Source organism: Lampetra planeri, chromosome 33 (assembly GCF_965212315.1).
Source record: "Lampetra planeri chromosome 33, kcLamPlan1.2.h2, whole genome shotgun sequence".
NCBI classification, from domain to species: domain Eukaryota; kingdom Metazoa; phylum Chordata; class Hyperoartia; order Petromyzontiformes; family Petromyzontidae; genus Lampetra; species Lampetra planeri.
This window is the reverse complement of record NC_136139.1, coordinates 873,046-885,188: the sequence shown is the minus strand read 5'-3', so window position 1 is coordinate 885,188 and position 12,143 is coordinate 873,046. Positions and strand designations below refer to the sequence as shown.

Below are 12,143 nucleotides of genomic sequence, written 5' to 3'. Positions count from 1 at the left end.
CAAGAAGTCGAGCCAGTGTGGAAGAGTAGACCAAACACCATTTGGAGGGGTTCCCTCTCGCGGAAAGCCTTCAGCCAGCAGTGGCATGAGCAGGAAATGTGCACGGCTTGCAACTTTACCTTTTCATTTGTTCCATTGGGAGCTAGAATTAGACTGAGGGTGGCGGTGCGCTTGGAGGGACACGCGTGATGAGAGTGCGCGTGCGTGTGTGTGTGTGAATGCCGCTTGACACGTGTAATTGCAGTGTTTACTCTGGGAGCAACCTTCACTCGAATCTCCTGTTCACCTTTACCTGCACGATGCGCCTGCTCTTCGTCGTGGGAATTGCTGTGAAGTTGTTAATTCAATCTGCACTCCTCTGTACGTCTCCATGTTGCTTTGAGGACTGCGACACTTCGTGTCCCGTGTCGCTTTGGGCGTGAGCTAAGATGTGCGTGCATTTTAACTTCTCTCTCACATGTGCAGTTTTAATTAGTTTAATTGCTCTTTTACAAAAATGTACATACCAAATCTTACAAGCTAGAGCTTATCAGGTGACATGCTCGGGGTAGAGCTGTACTTCCAAAGTATGCGTTATGGAACGTTTGTTTATCGGGGAACTTTCTCAGGAGAGCCCTGGGGTGTTGCTGTGGTTTTTTTTTTCGTCTTCCAAATTCAGTCATTTAAAAGTCAAATTTCAAATGTGACCATGACACCGGCACTGAAATGGCAGCGTCGTGGCAAACTCTTTTTTAGAATGACATCACGAGGTCTTCACCGTCCACAGCAGAGCAGACGGAGCGCAGTAAGAATCAGAATCTTTATTTATATTGTAGGAGGAATCCGATGAGCTACTAAGCTCTTCTTCACACATGTCTAGTAGGGACGGGTCAGAAAGTTACAACAAACAAAAACACGACAGAGGAATGCAAAGTATATGAAGGGTGAGCAAACCACACAAAAAGTTAAACTAAACTATTTTTCTATGTTACCAGGTAAAGCCCACTGAGCTATTAGCGTATTTTTCAGAAGCTACCTAGCCACAAATGACAGCTCAATGAGAAGTGGCTTATCATGTGGAAATGTATAGCAGCCAAATAATCCAAATGATCTAAACGCACGTTTCTAAATTCGGAGCGAAAACCCCGGAGGTGGACACCGGCCACTGCGGCGTCAACCAGGGCGGCCGCGCCGCCACCATTTTCAAAATGGATTCTATTTCCAATTCGCCCCCCCCCTTCCACCGTGAATAATCCTCCAACAATCCCCATCCGTTCCGTTCGTTCTCGTGGACTCGACGATTGGGACCGGTGTGCAGAGGGCGAAATCAAGAGTGGTGGCTGTGACTGACGAATGCTGGCAGCCATGCAATGTTAGTTAGCAAGTTACGTGGAAATTCTTCTCCATACGTTTGCATGTCTCCGACTCGTTTTAACGTCGACTACTGAGCCTAATATTAAACCGGCAGTCGTAGGTTACATGTATGTATGTGCGTTCAACTTCTTTTGCACCGTACGTAGCCAACCGTGCTAATTGGAGGTAATGCATCTGTTTTGTTTGCGTCGGCGATGATGCAATTCATACGGAAGAAGTTGAGTTCTGTACAAATATACTCGAGTTTTTATCAATACGTTCGAAAGGGAATTTGTTGTCGTAGCGATGAACCTGGCGACCTGAGTGGCGAGCGATATCTGAGCCATTCCTGGCTCTGCCAAACTTCACCAGGCTGCACTAACCGGCACGGTGAAGTATGCTTAAATAACCCCCATGAGGCCTTGTACCAGCAGTGGATTGACCGAGTGCTGTATCACTATCATCGTTGAGTAATTAATCCTTACCTTAAACTTGACTCAAATAACAACGCTTGAAACGCACCAAATTAAATAGGGCTGTGAAATTGAGTGAGCTTAAAAAAATCGTTCCACTTCATTTCAACTCAAACATCGCAGCACTTTCCGCACACGTGAAAGACAGAAAAAAAAAATCTATCGCGAGTTGTATTTTCAGACTTATTTTGTGAACATATTTACCTCCATAGTTGATTTTTCATGCCCTCGCCGCCAAATTTACGAGACACCCGTTCCTCTTTGGCTTGCATAACGTAGCGATGTAGATTCCTTCCCCTGCCCCCCCCTTCTCAAAACTCGACTACCACAACCACCGGACATACGCCGAGGAGGCTGTTTTAGTCGTGAGCAGGCACGCTGCTCGTTCGTGCTCACTCACAATCCAGCTGGGAGGCTTGTACTCGAGCTGTCACGTGGAGGTGTTCTGCATTGTTTCACGTGTGTCCCGCACTCCGCGTCCCCTGTGAATCGCCCCACCTGCAGAGCCCGACTCTTAAGAAGCCAGCGACGTGTTGTGGGGAAGGACTTGTCAGAGAGCATTACCCCATCATGGAGAAATTCCACATGTTTATCAATGTACTTCAGACTCTGCGTGCGTGCGTGCACGTGTGCACAAGCACTTGTCAAATATTTTGCGCCCACCACGTTTCCGCAGTGGAACTAGGCAGCCGTTCGGATCCCACGATTGATCTCGGCTAACTGATGATGCCCTACAGTGCAGAATGCGAACGCTTGTCTGAAGCGGCAGGGGCTTCTGCCCTCGCCACCCTCTATTCGATTCATTGGAGAAATGTGTGCCGGCTGAACTACGACTCCCGCGGAAGCTTCAGTGACGCTGATGACCCAGTCCCCGCCACCAAGAATCCCTAGCCCAGGGTGTTGGTCTTCCATCTGGCTCATGAGATCTGTCGACTCACTCTCATAGCTAAACATCAGGAGACCCACTTCCTCCTTTGTTCGGAGGACTGAAGAGGTGTTCTACATGTACATGTATAATGGTGCCTGCTTAACAACTGAAAGTGCCTTGCATCACGTTTCACCTTAACCATTCCATGCCCTGCTGCGGTTTGACCAAGGGGAGCCTCCAGTGGCAGCTGTCTCTAAGTGGCGCAAGGCAAAATCAGCACTCTTGGATCGTAAATTTGCTTAAGTTTATGCCATTCGGCAATCTGACAGTGGGAGCTTAGCATAGTAGAATGTTTTAATGTTTTAAATGGCAAAAGACATTCAGCTTCTAACGTGTGAACCCATGGGCTGCTTGCGATCATTACAATTCGCCGCCCCTGCTGGACATCAGCGAAACAGATTCATAGCCCATCGGATTCCCCCTCCACGAGTCTCAATAAAGATTCTGATTCTGACAATTCAGGTGCGACGAACCAAACCCCTCCATGAATATGCCGTGAGATGTACACAATTCTTCACGCTCCTCATTGTCACAAAGTCAACGCATATCATCGGCCGTGATCCCTGAACTGCTGGATGAAGGCCTTTCCGGGTCGTCACCACCTCTCACCGTCCTGCAATGTAACAATGCCCCCAGCACCTGCGCAGGAGCCGATTTCATGGCTCCATCTCTGCAGCAGTCCGTTCCCTCTGCTGCGGCGCGTTTCCTCCCCCGCCGCCGGGCTGACTCAGTCGGTACATCTCGAGACTCGTAACGCGCACGCATCCATATTTATGAAGGACACCCAATTATACGTTCTGATCATACAGTTCCCTGTGCGTTCTCGTTGCATGAGTGTTTGGATGGCTGTCCGTGCTTTGGGCTTCATCTACAAGATTGATGGACAATCCCTGTGGTTGAATTTTGCTGTAAATCTTATCCATCACTTGCTGATTTGAGTTCATGATGCGCTGCTGCACTGCCCTCTACTGTTGACACCAGGGACTTGCCAGTTCTGTTCCTTGGCATAATTAACATTAAAAGTAGCAGTAGCTTTTTTAATACATGAATTCAAATAACAACAATCTTCCAGTCACTAGCCGTGTACGGAACGATCGCGTGCTCTCGTGCGTGCCAGGCTTGCGCGGGCCGCCGTCCTTCTGCTGTGCGACGAGGAGGAGGCCGCTCGGCTGGACGCGGCCTGCTTTGCCTCCTGCTTCTCGGAGCTCGAGCTGGAGGGGGGGGAGGAGGAGGCGACGCCGTCGCCGCTGCCGCAGCAGGAGCGGCGGGAGGGGGAGCAGGAGGAGCGGGAGGACGGCGCCGCCGCCGCCGCGACGGGGCCCCTGGGCGCGCCGCCCTCCGAGCCGGTGCACGGCGGCGTGGCGACGCGCTTCGCCGCGGCTTTCCTCGGCCGTCTGGCCCGCCGCCGGTGCTGGGAGGCGCTGGTCGCCCTCCACGGCTTCCTGGCGCTGCCCGACGTTGGCACCGCCTTGCACGTCCACGCGGCGGTTTCGGCGAAGTGAGTCGCGCGAACGCTTAGCGCCGCGCCGCCGGAGTGGGTGCGTTCTCGTTTCCGCCGCGCTGTGCGGTTAAATTGGCGGCGTGAGCTGTGCACAAGTTGAATTAGTTTCTGTGTATGTGTGCAGCCCTTTGTCAATCCACAGAGTGGATCTTGGGGATTGTTTGACCGTTCTTCACCACGCTGGTCAGTGCGCGTTGGCAAGGGGGCGGCCTCGGTCCGGTTCAGACGTCACTCGCCGCCGACCTTTGTCACGGCTGGGAATCAAACTCGCGTCGCCGAGTTCGGGGTACAGCGCGCTAACCACCGCAGCACTGCTCCCCAGGTTGCAGGTAGTCAATCACAGGACATGGCGAAGGTGGAGTTGCAAAGGACGGTGAAGTGGGGTAGGCCCAGGACGGGTTTAGATATCGCTCCCCACTGATGTGAACTCTGATCTGACATTTAACCTTCGTTGCTGGGTTCATGGCGCAGTTTGCTCGTCAATGAAGCGTTGCCCCACGCAATCAATATTTAATGTTAAAGTAATTAATGGAATATTGCATTGGACTTTATAATGTAGTTACCCCTGTAGATATCTTATGAATAATGTCCCGGATCTCGGTCTGCTTGTACCCGAAGGTCAGCAGCTGGGACGCTGTTTGAGGTTTCCGACATCAAAGCGCCAGCATGCGGACTACGTGCGGCTCCCTTTATGGATCAAAGTGTGCACCCTTGAGCTGCCCAGAGAATCAATAACAGTTAACGATGAATTAAAGTCACGTTCACAGTACCAATGCTTCACCTAAGTTTTACAATTGGAATGCATATTTACGTTCTCTGGACACAGGTGCTTTGTAAGGTGCTTTTGATTATGATAACAATTATGAAAACAGAAAGTTGACAGAATAAAAAATGTGACTAAAATGGAAGAATGGCACGTGCTTACAGGATATCATCCGGTGAAGGAATACAACACTGAACACTGAGCGGGAAAACATGCTTAACGCCCAAGCCCGGATGTTCACGTTTACATTTCTGTGGCTTGCCCGACGACGCTGGTTGTAACTACTCGCGTGACGCGAGCTGTTGCGGGGGCTGTACCTTTACCTTTCCTTTTTTTACTTTGGGTTAAATGTTACGGATCTATAAGTGTGCGCATGTGAGAAACCATGAACCACAGTGGCAAGGTATTAAATACCTCGCCTGGTATACAGGAGGTCGTGGGTTAGATCCCGACACCTGTGTAATTCGAGTTTGTATGTTCTTCCCATAGCTGCATGGATTGTTCTGCGGTTACTCCGGTTTTTACCTCCACATTTAGACACACTCGTTTAGACTATTTGGTTACCATACATTTCCACATGATAAGCCACTTCGTTGACCTATCATTTGTGGCCAGGTGGCTTCTGAAAAACAGCGGTATAGCTCAGTGGGCCTTACCCGGTAAATAAAAAAAATAGTTTAGTTTAAATAGTTTATAGTTTAGACTTGTAATGCTTCTCTCCTCCCACGCGGCGTGCAGGCCCCTGAACCTGTTTGAGCAGGAGGAGGGGAGCGCTTACGGAGAGCCGCTGGCGCTCGCTCGCCTGGCCGCCCCCTTGCTGGAGCAGGCCGTGGTCTCCTGGGCCGCCCACCCCGAGGGCCGCAGCCTGCTTGGCGCCTGGCTGCTCAGTGGAATCGCCTCCACCGGGAGTCTTCTGCAGCACTGCCGCCAGTTCCACAGCCAGTGTGAGTGTCTCCAGGAGATTTTGTAACCCCCCACCCTTTGTGAGGGGAGTCGAACGGCGCCTTTTTAGTTTCATGGGGTTTTTTTTTTTGCCACTGATCATCACCGGCCATGATCAATCCACTCCTGGATGAAGGCCCCCCTCAAGCCGTCACCATCCTTCGAGATCCTGCGGCATAATAATCCAACTAGCGCCGGCACACGAGCGGATTTCAAAGCTCCATCTCCTGAGTGAACGTTATCCCGAACACGTTCCGTCGTTACTGTTGATCATCTCCCATCGTCCCTTCTAGCGAGCTTTGTAAGCCCAATGACTTTGCTTGACATCTTGAACAGTATAACCAACATGTTAATTAGCAGGAGAGCATTTCTCTCGCGGTGAAAGTTTTTCTTTTATTCAGCGTCATTGTGAACAGTGGGCCTGGCTTGGGAAGACGCAATACGCTTCAGATGATCCGAAGAATTATCTCTTGAGTAATTTTGCTCGCGCTCGGGAATGTGGACGCCCAAGGAAGACCCGTCACGTGTGACAGGCAAGCATACCCTGGACTGAAACGTTAAACCGTCGACTTTCCGAGCTGCGCAGACAAACACCCCTTCAGCATCATGGTTCCATTATTGAATTTTTTGGCAAGAGCCTGCCTCTCGGTCATTCCGCGCTAATATGACATGTGATCGTGATGTATGCCATCGGCCCATCGGCCAGAACACACATTTTACGAGTGCAGATTCTTTACAGTTAAGTGGACCTTTTCACAAGTAAACAACACTGTGAACTTATTACATTACATTAAACCCATGACGAATGTGATCGTTGGCCATATTATTCATGAGTAGGACATTTCCTTACTCTTGCCAATAACTCTCTCCCAGTTTGTTATAAATGTCTGACCCCTCAGCGGCTCATGAGAGCCAACAGAGAATAGAGATGGTATCAGCACATTGAATTGCTTCGTGCCATCATGGCCTCACGTATGAAGCGACCTTTGTCAATGTTCCACATCTTCCCTCGTTGATAAGTCAGCAGGAGTAGAGGCTAACACTTGGTCGCCAAGTCGGCTTGCTAGTCAGGGGATGATACTGTCTTCAGCCACCTAATTCATTTTGTGTGATTACCAAAGTGAGCCATCTGCACAACAAAGACCTCATTTTATGTATGTATGTTGAATTTCTTTCACACCGTACGTAGCCAACGGCGCTAATTGGAGGTGCGGGGAAGAACAACAAACTAAACACAACAACAACAACAAGTTCTAAAGAAACGAGTTTTCAATCTAGATTGAGTAACCTGCAAGAGCAAGACGTCATCATGGCCACAGCTGTTGACACCACCACCACCACCACACCTTGCCAAAGCAGTCTCCCCTTCGCACTTCTGCGTTGCAAGAGTAGACCAGTGTGTGTGTGTGTAGATTTGGGTTCCCAAATTTTTAATTGCCTTCAAATCTCCCACAGCGGTGGACGGTGTGCGATGTTGTGGCCGCGTCTCTCGCCGCAACCGCTCGGCTTCCCTTGGTGGTCGGGCACTTACAGGGGTGACTAATGCAATGTCATGTCCAGTGTTAAATGGTCATATTTCCCCCCCCCCCCACCCCATTATGTTAGTTTAAATGTACATAGTACGCACATTTTAATACACACATTTCAAAATAATCACCATAATTAAGATTAGAGAAAATTGCCTGCCACATTGAACAACAATATTCATGAAAGGAAATGGCCACACATGGCAAGAACATCCTAAAACAAGTCTTGAGACAAATGTTCTATTACATACATGGGTCAATATAATTAGAATGAATGAATGTGCTTGTTAAAATAAGTGTGTATAGCTTTGAGAGAAAGAATATTTGCAGTGTAGGGGTACGCTGTGCTTATTATTGTGGTTAGTGCACTGCGCTATGAACCCAACATAGCAGTGGTCAACATTTGAACCGGTCCTAGGCCTCCCCTAGTTTGACTCAGCCTTTAAACCGAGTACCTGGTACGGCGTGTAAACAAAAGGCAGCCACCCATCTCCTCGTGTCCCCTGCCTGCCTTCATCGGTGTTCGCTAACAGCACTTGTCCCGAAAGTCTGTTAAGACTACGCGGGCAGCCTTTACCTTTGTTATTCTAAGCGAGTGGTCAGCAACTTGCGGCTCTTTAAGGACTGCTTCTTGACGTTATTTATGAAGGACCGTCTCATATTCACATGCATTGCGGCTCTTGTAATATGGAGGGTTTTATGTTTAACCGAATTTGGATAAATTGGCTCTTCTTGTTACTTTGATTGCCGCCCCCTGTCGTAGGCGGTGGCCCGGCCGAGGTGTTCGCCGCGGTGCAACAGAACCGGCCCTACACGGCGCTCCACATCCTGCGTCTCGACCTGCTGCTGCTGGCCCGCGCCGGGGAGGCCCTCGAGGAGACCGGGCCGTGCCCCACGCTTCTCCCCGCGGAGCCGGAGGACCGCGAGCTGCCCTGGGACAGCGCCGCACGTGGTCCAGGCGTCTTGTCCGTGAGCGAGCTACGCCGTCAAGCGGAGTGGCTGAACCAGGAGCTGCTGGCTCCATTTTCGGCCCTCAGCAGCAGCAAGGCAACGTGACCGTGGCAGGTGAGTAACGCGTCGCACGCTAGCGGAAGTCCCATCGTACGTGTCGTGCATGCCGCTGGGGATCAGAGATCATCGCTGGTGATCGTGGGGCCGAAGACTAGATACTCGACCGTATTACCCTTCTGTGCAACTCCAGCTAGGCCACGTGTTGTGATTCACTACCTGAAATCTGGGGCGCAGTGCTGCAGTGGCGAGCACGCTGTACCCTGGTGAGCGCGCTGTACCCTGGTGAGCGCGCTGTACCCTGGTGAGCGCTCTGTACTGTGGCGAGGGCGCTGTACCGTGGTGAGCCCGGCGACGTGAGTTTGATTCCCCGCCATGGCCAACATCGGCGGCGAGCGACGTCCGAACCGCTCGTATGCTTACCCCCTCGCTGACGCGCTGACCAGCGTGGTGAAGTATGGTCAAACAAATCTCCACGATTGACGTGGTGAAGGGTGGCCTTCATGCAGTGGTGGATTGGCATGGACTTCTTCCCACACTCAAAGCTGCAAGTGTTTTAAAAACAATAATGAATAAACCTACGTCTTTATTTATAACCGCGTGCGGTGACAAAACCGATCGCTTGCTACAAGAGGCCAGGGAAGATTTGATGGCAGCGTGGGTGAGAGTTGCCCCGGCGATGTGTAATGTTGTCGGAAGCGGTAAGGGAACTCATCGTGTCGTGTCGGCCTGGAGTCACAAACAACGCACAAAGTTGGGTGATTGATTTTTGTCGTGAAACAAAATGGCAGCGATCAAGTGAAAAACAAGAAATTGTACAAATCATTTGTACGGCCTCGGAAATATTATCTTCTTAGTGACGAATCGTCGGTCCGAGAAAATCTACCCAGCGGTAGCAAATAAAGGACTGAAACACAAAGTTACGTACTTTGCAATGATAACACACGAGATACTGAGGAGTAAAATATATGTTTTTGTTCCAGCACACATGGTGGTGCTAATTGTGTCTCTTCTTTATGAAACGCGGTGTTCTGCAGATCACGTTAGCACAACCCGTACCGCTGTGCAAGGAGCGCCAGAGAGATGCCGTGACCCACGTTCAAACGTCACCCCTCGTACCCCTTTAAAGCGGCGAGCTGCCCTAGTGTGTGATGGTTGCCACACCGCACTCCCCAGAGGGCGCCGGTTCGATTCCATCTCCTGGCGCGGCAGTTACAATATTTGCGCAAGTTTCATAAAACGCACCGCCGCCTCTATCCACCCATCGGCACACAGTTAGTTGATCGGTAAGTCGTGTGCGGGGGGGTACAGGCGTGGGCACGCTTACCTCTTCCAAACACGTCTGAACAGCGTGGACGAGTAGACCAAACAGCCTCCAGAGCACCCTTTAGCGGAGGCCCTTCTGACAGCAGTGGTGTGAGCGAGCTATTGCAGGATTGCGCTTTTACCCATTTGCAAGGGGGAGCAGTGGCACAGTGGTTAGCATGCTGGACTATGACACCGGTGACCGGGGTTGGAATCGGAGGTTGAAACGTTCTGTTTGAGCATCTTTTGTGGATTACGAGACAGCTACCTGATTTAATTTTGATATTAATACTTTTCAAACATCAGAGATTAACTGGGGTGAAGAATGTTTTAAACCTGGGCCTATACTAGGAAGGCTTATAATGTTGTATATTTCGGCCATTTATTTTATATTTAAGCCAATTAATCAAACATGTTTTATTGACTTGGACATCGTGTAATATGTTCCCTGAATAAAGTGGTCCCAATTTAGCCACACGTGTTAATTTGTTTATTATTAACACATTCACTCACTGACATCTTCTCCCTTTGCTTATTTTTAGGTGCACAGGATGTACAATTTGTTTAAAGGTATGTCTGTTATTATTGTTTGTGTTCACAGGTTTGCAGATGAATGAGCAGTTGCGATCACAACTGTTGGCTGATTACGTTCTGCTGCCCCCGTTGCCAAGGGGTGATCACTCGCTGTCTGACGTCCTTGTCGGCGTAGTTTTAAATTCATGCCGGTATCCTGAACGATGCACTACTCAGACTAACGTACCACTTCACCGGTATGTCTGTGTGTCTGTGTTTTATAATATATATATAACGTTGCCATTTTCGCCCAGTTTTATTCCTGCAGTGTTGTCATGGGGACTTAAGCCTCCACATAAGTGGATCTCACAGAGCAAGTGACCTGTGGTCCACACAGCAAAGGGAACTCGTTGACACGCGCTCTGCTGCATATGACAGTAATGTTGGTGACATGGCAGTCAAAGCGATATTGTAATTTAGCCACCACAGAACCACATTTTTATGCGAAGGGTTTTTGCTTTGTGCAGTGATTAGTGAGCGGAAACCATTAACTCCCGTAGCTTGAGAACCCAGTTGGAGCACAGGCCACTGCCTGGGTTTGAGCCCAGGAACTCTAGTAGTGGCAGTGCAATGCTCCGAATTCTGCGCTATATTATACAACAAACTAATAATTCGTCTTCCTCAAGGTTGTTGTTTCATAAACAGGTTCATCTCTCTAACCCGTCGACTCAGCAGCAGAAATTGTTTTAGTCGCAGATTGGTTACGAGCTTCAGACACACCCTGCCGCATTGGGTGCATGTGCATAGGGAAATATATAGCATTTATATCAGCAAAAATATCGTGCAGATGTCAAAGTGATTTTTTTACTCATTGCTTAACTAAAATGTTGTCTGTGTTTATACAATCCAGATAAACTTGTTTTGATGTAAATGCTGAGGTGAAATAACAGTTTTTAAAGTATTATATTATGAACTTCAAATTGACTTTCCTCAACCTTAAACGTAAATAACCTAGTTTCTCTCCGTTAAAATCAATAATCAATATCTGACTAAATCTAATTGAAATACACAGTGTTTCCATGCTCACCTTTGCTGTTCCCTGGGTCTGTAGCCTTGTCTTTGTATAGCACAAGGCGGCATGCATTTTAACAACCCCGGAGGAGTGATGGGTGAATGACGTTTGAGATTTGAACCATTGAGTATGGCCACTGGCACACAAACACACTCTCAATATTTACCAAATATCGTACTGTGATATGTAGAGATTGTTTTAAAAGTAACCCTCATAATGCTACCTCTGCAATTATTCAAAAGGTGTCTGGATATTTCTGTTCAATCATATTACCGTCACCACTGGAGTGAGCTTCTATTCTTATATTTGTTAAAGTTAGTTTTTTATATGTATATACTATGATTGAAGCATGTATGCATAACCGAAGGGACCCTTTGTAATAAGTGTTTTAAATTTTGAACATTGCATTTTTAAACGGTTTAATGTGTATTTTAAAGTTTAACATTAAACATTCATCACCATTTCTGCAAACAGCATGATACGTGTTTTAATTGTACATTTTTACAAACGAGTCACTAAAACACGAAGGGCCCAACTGCTTTGCCGTCGCTTCCGCGTACAGAACCCATCTACACGAGAATCGGTTTGACTCGTTACAAATCGATATCCTGAGATAAAAAAAACACATTTGTCCTTTAAAGGGTGAGCATTGTCCAATCCGAAAATAATAAATAACAATAATAGCTCTTGGGACGATTTCCCGCCGGAGTGAAAGCACAAATATATACCCATCATTAGGGCAATGGCCGTCACTGATAAAGCAACAAGCGACGGGCTTTG

The 12,143-nt window shown here is 48.6% G+C and overlaps 1 protein-coding gene across 1 annotated transcript in view; it reads left to right on the top strand.

Annotated features, from left to right (window-relative positions):
- Positions 1-11,834, top strand: part of LOC144729825 (uncharacterized) — a 119,465-nt gene extending 107,631 nt beyond the window's left edge. Inside the window, exons 31-34 of the mRNA XM_078610340.1 lie at positions 3,851-4,231; positions 5,736-5,941; positions 8,229-8,530; positions 10,380-11,834. Coding sequence (XP_078466466.1) covers positions 3,851-4,231; positions 5,736-5,941; positions 8,229-8,521 — 880 coding nt within the window. The 3' untranslated portion in view covers positions 8,522-8,530; positions 10,380-11,834. The remainder of the gene's footprint in view (positions 1-3,850; positions 4,232-5,735; positions 5,942-8,228; positions 8,531-10,379) is intronic.
- The last annotated feature ends 309 nt before the right edge of the window (positions 11,835-12,143 follow it).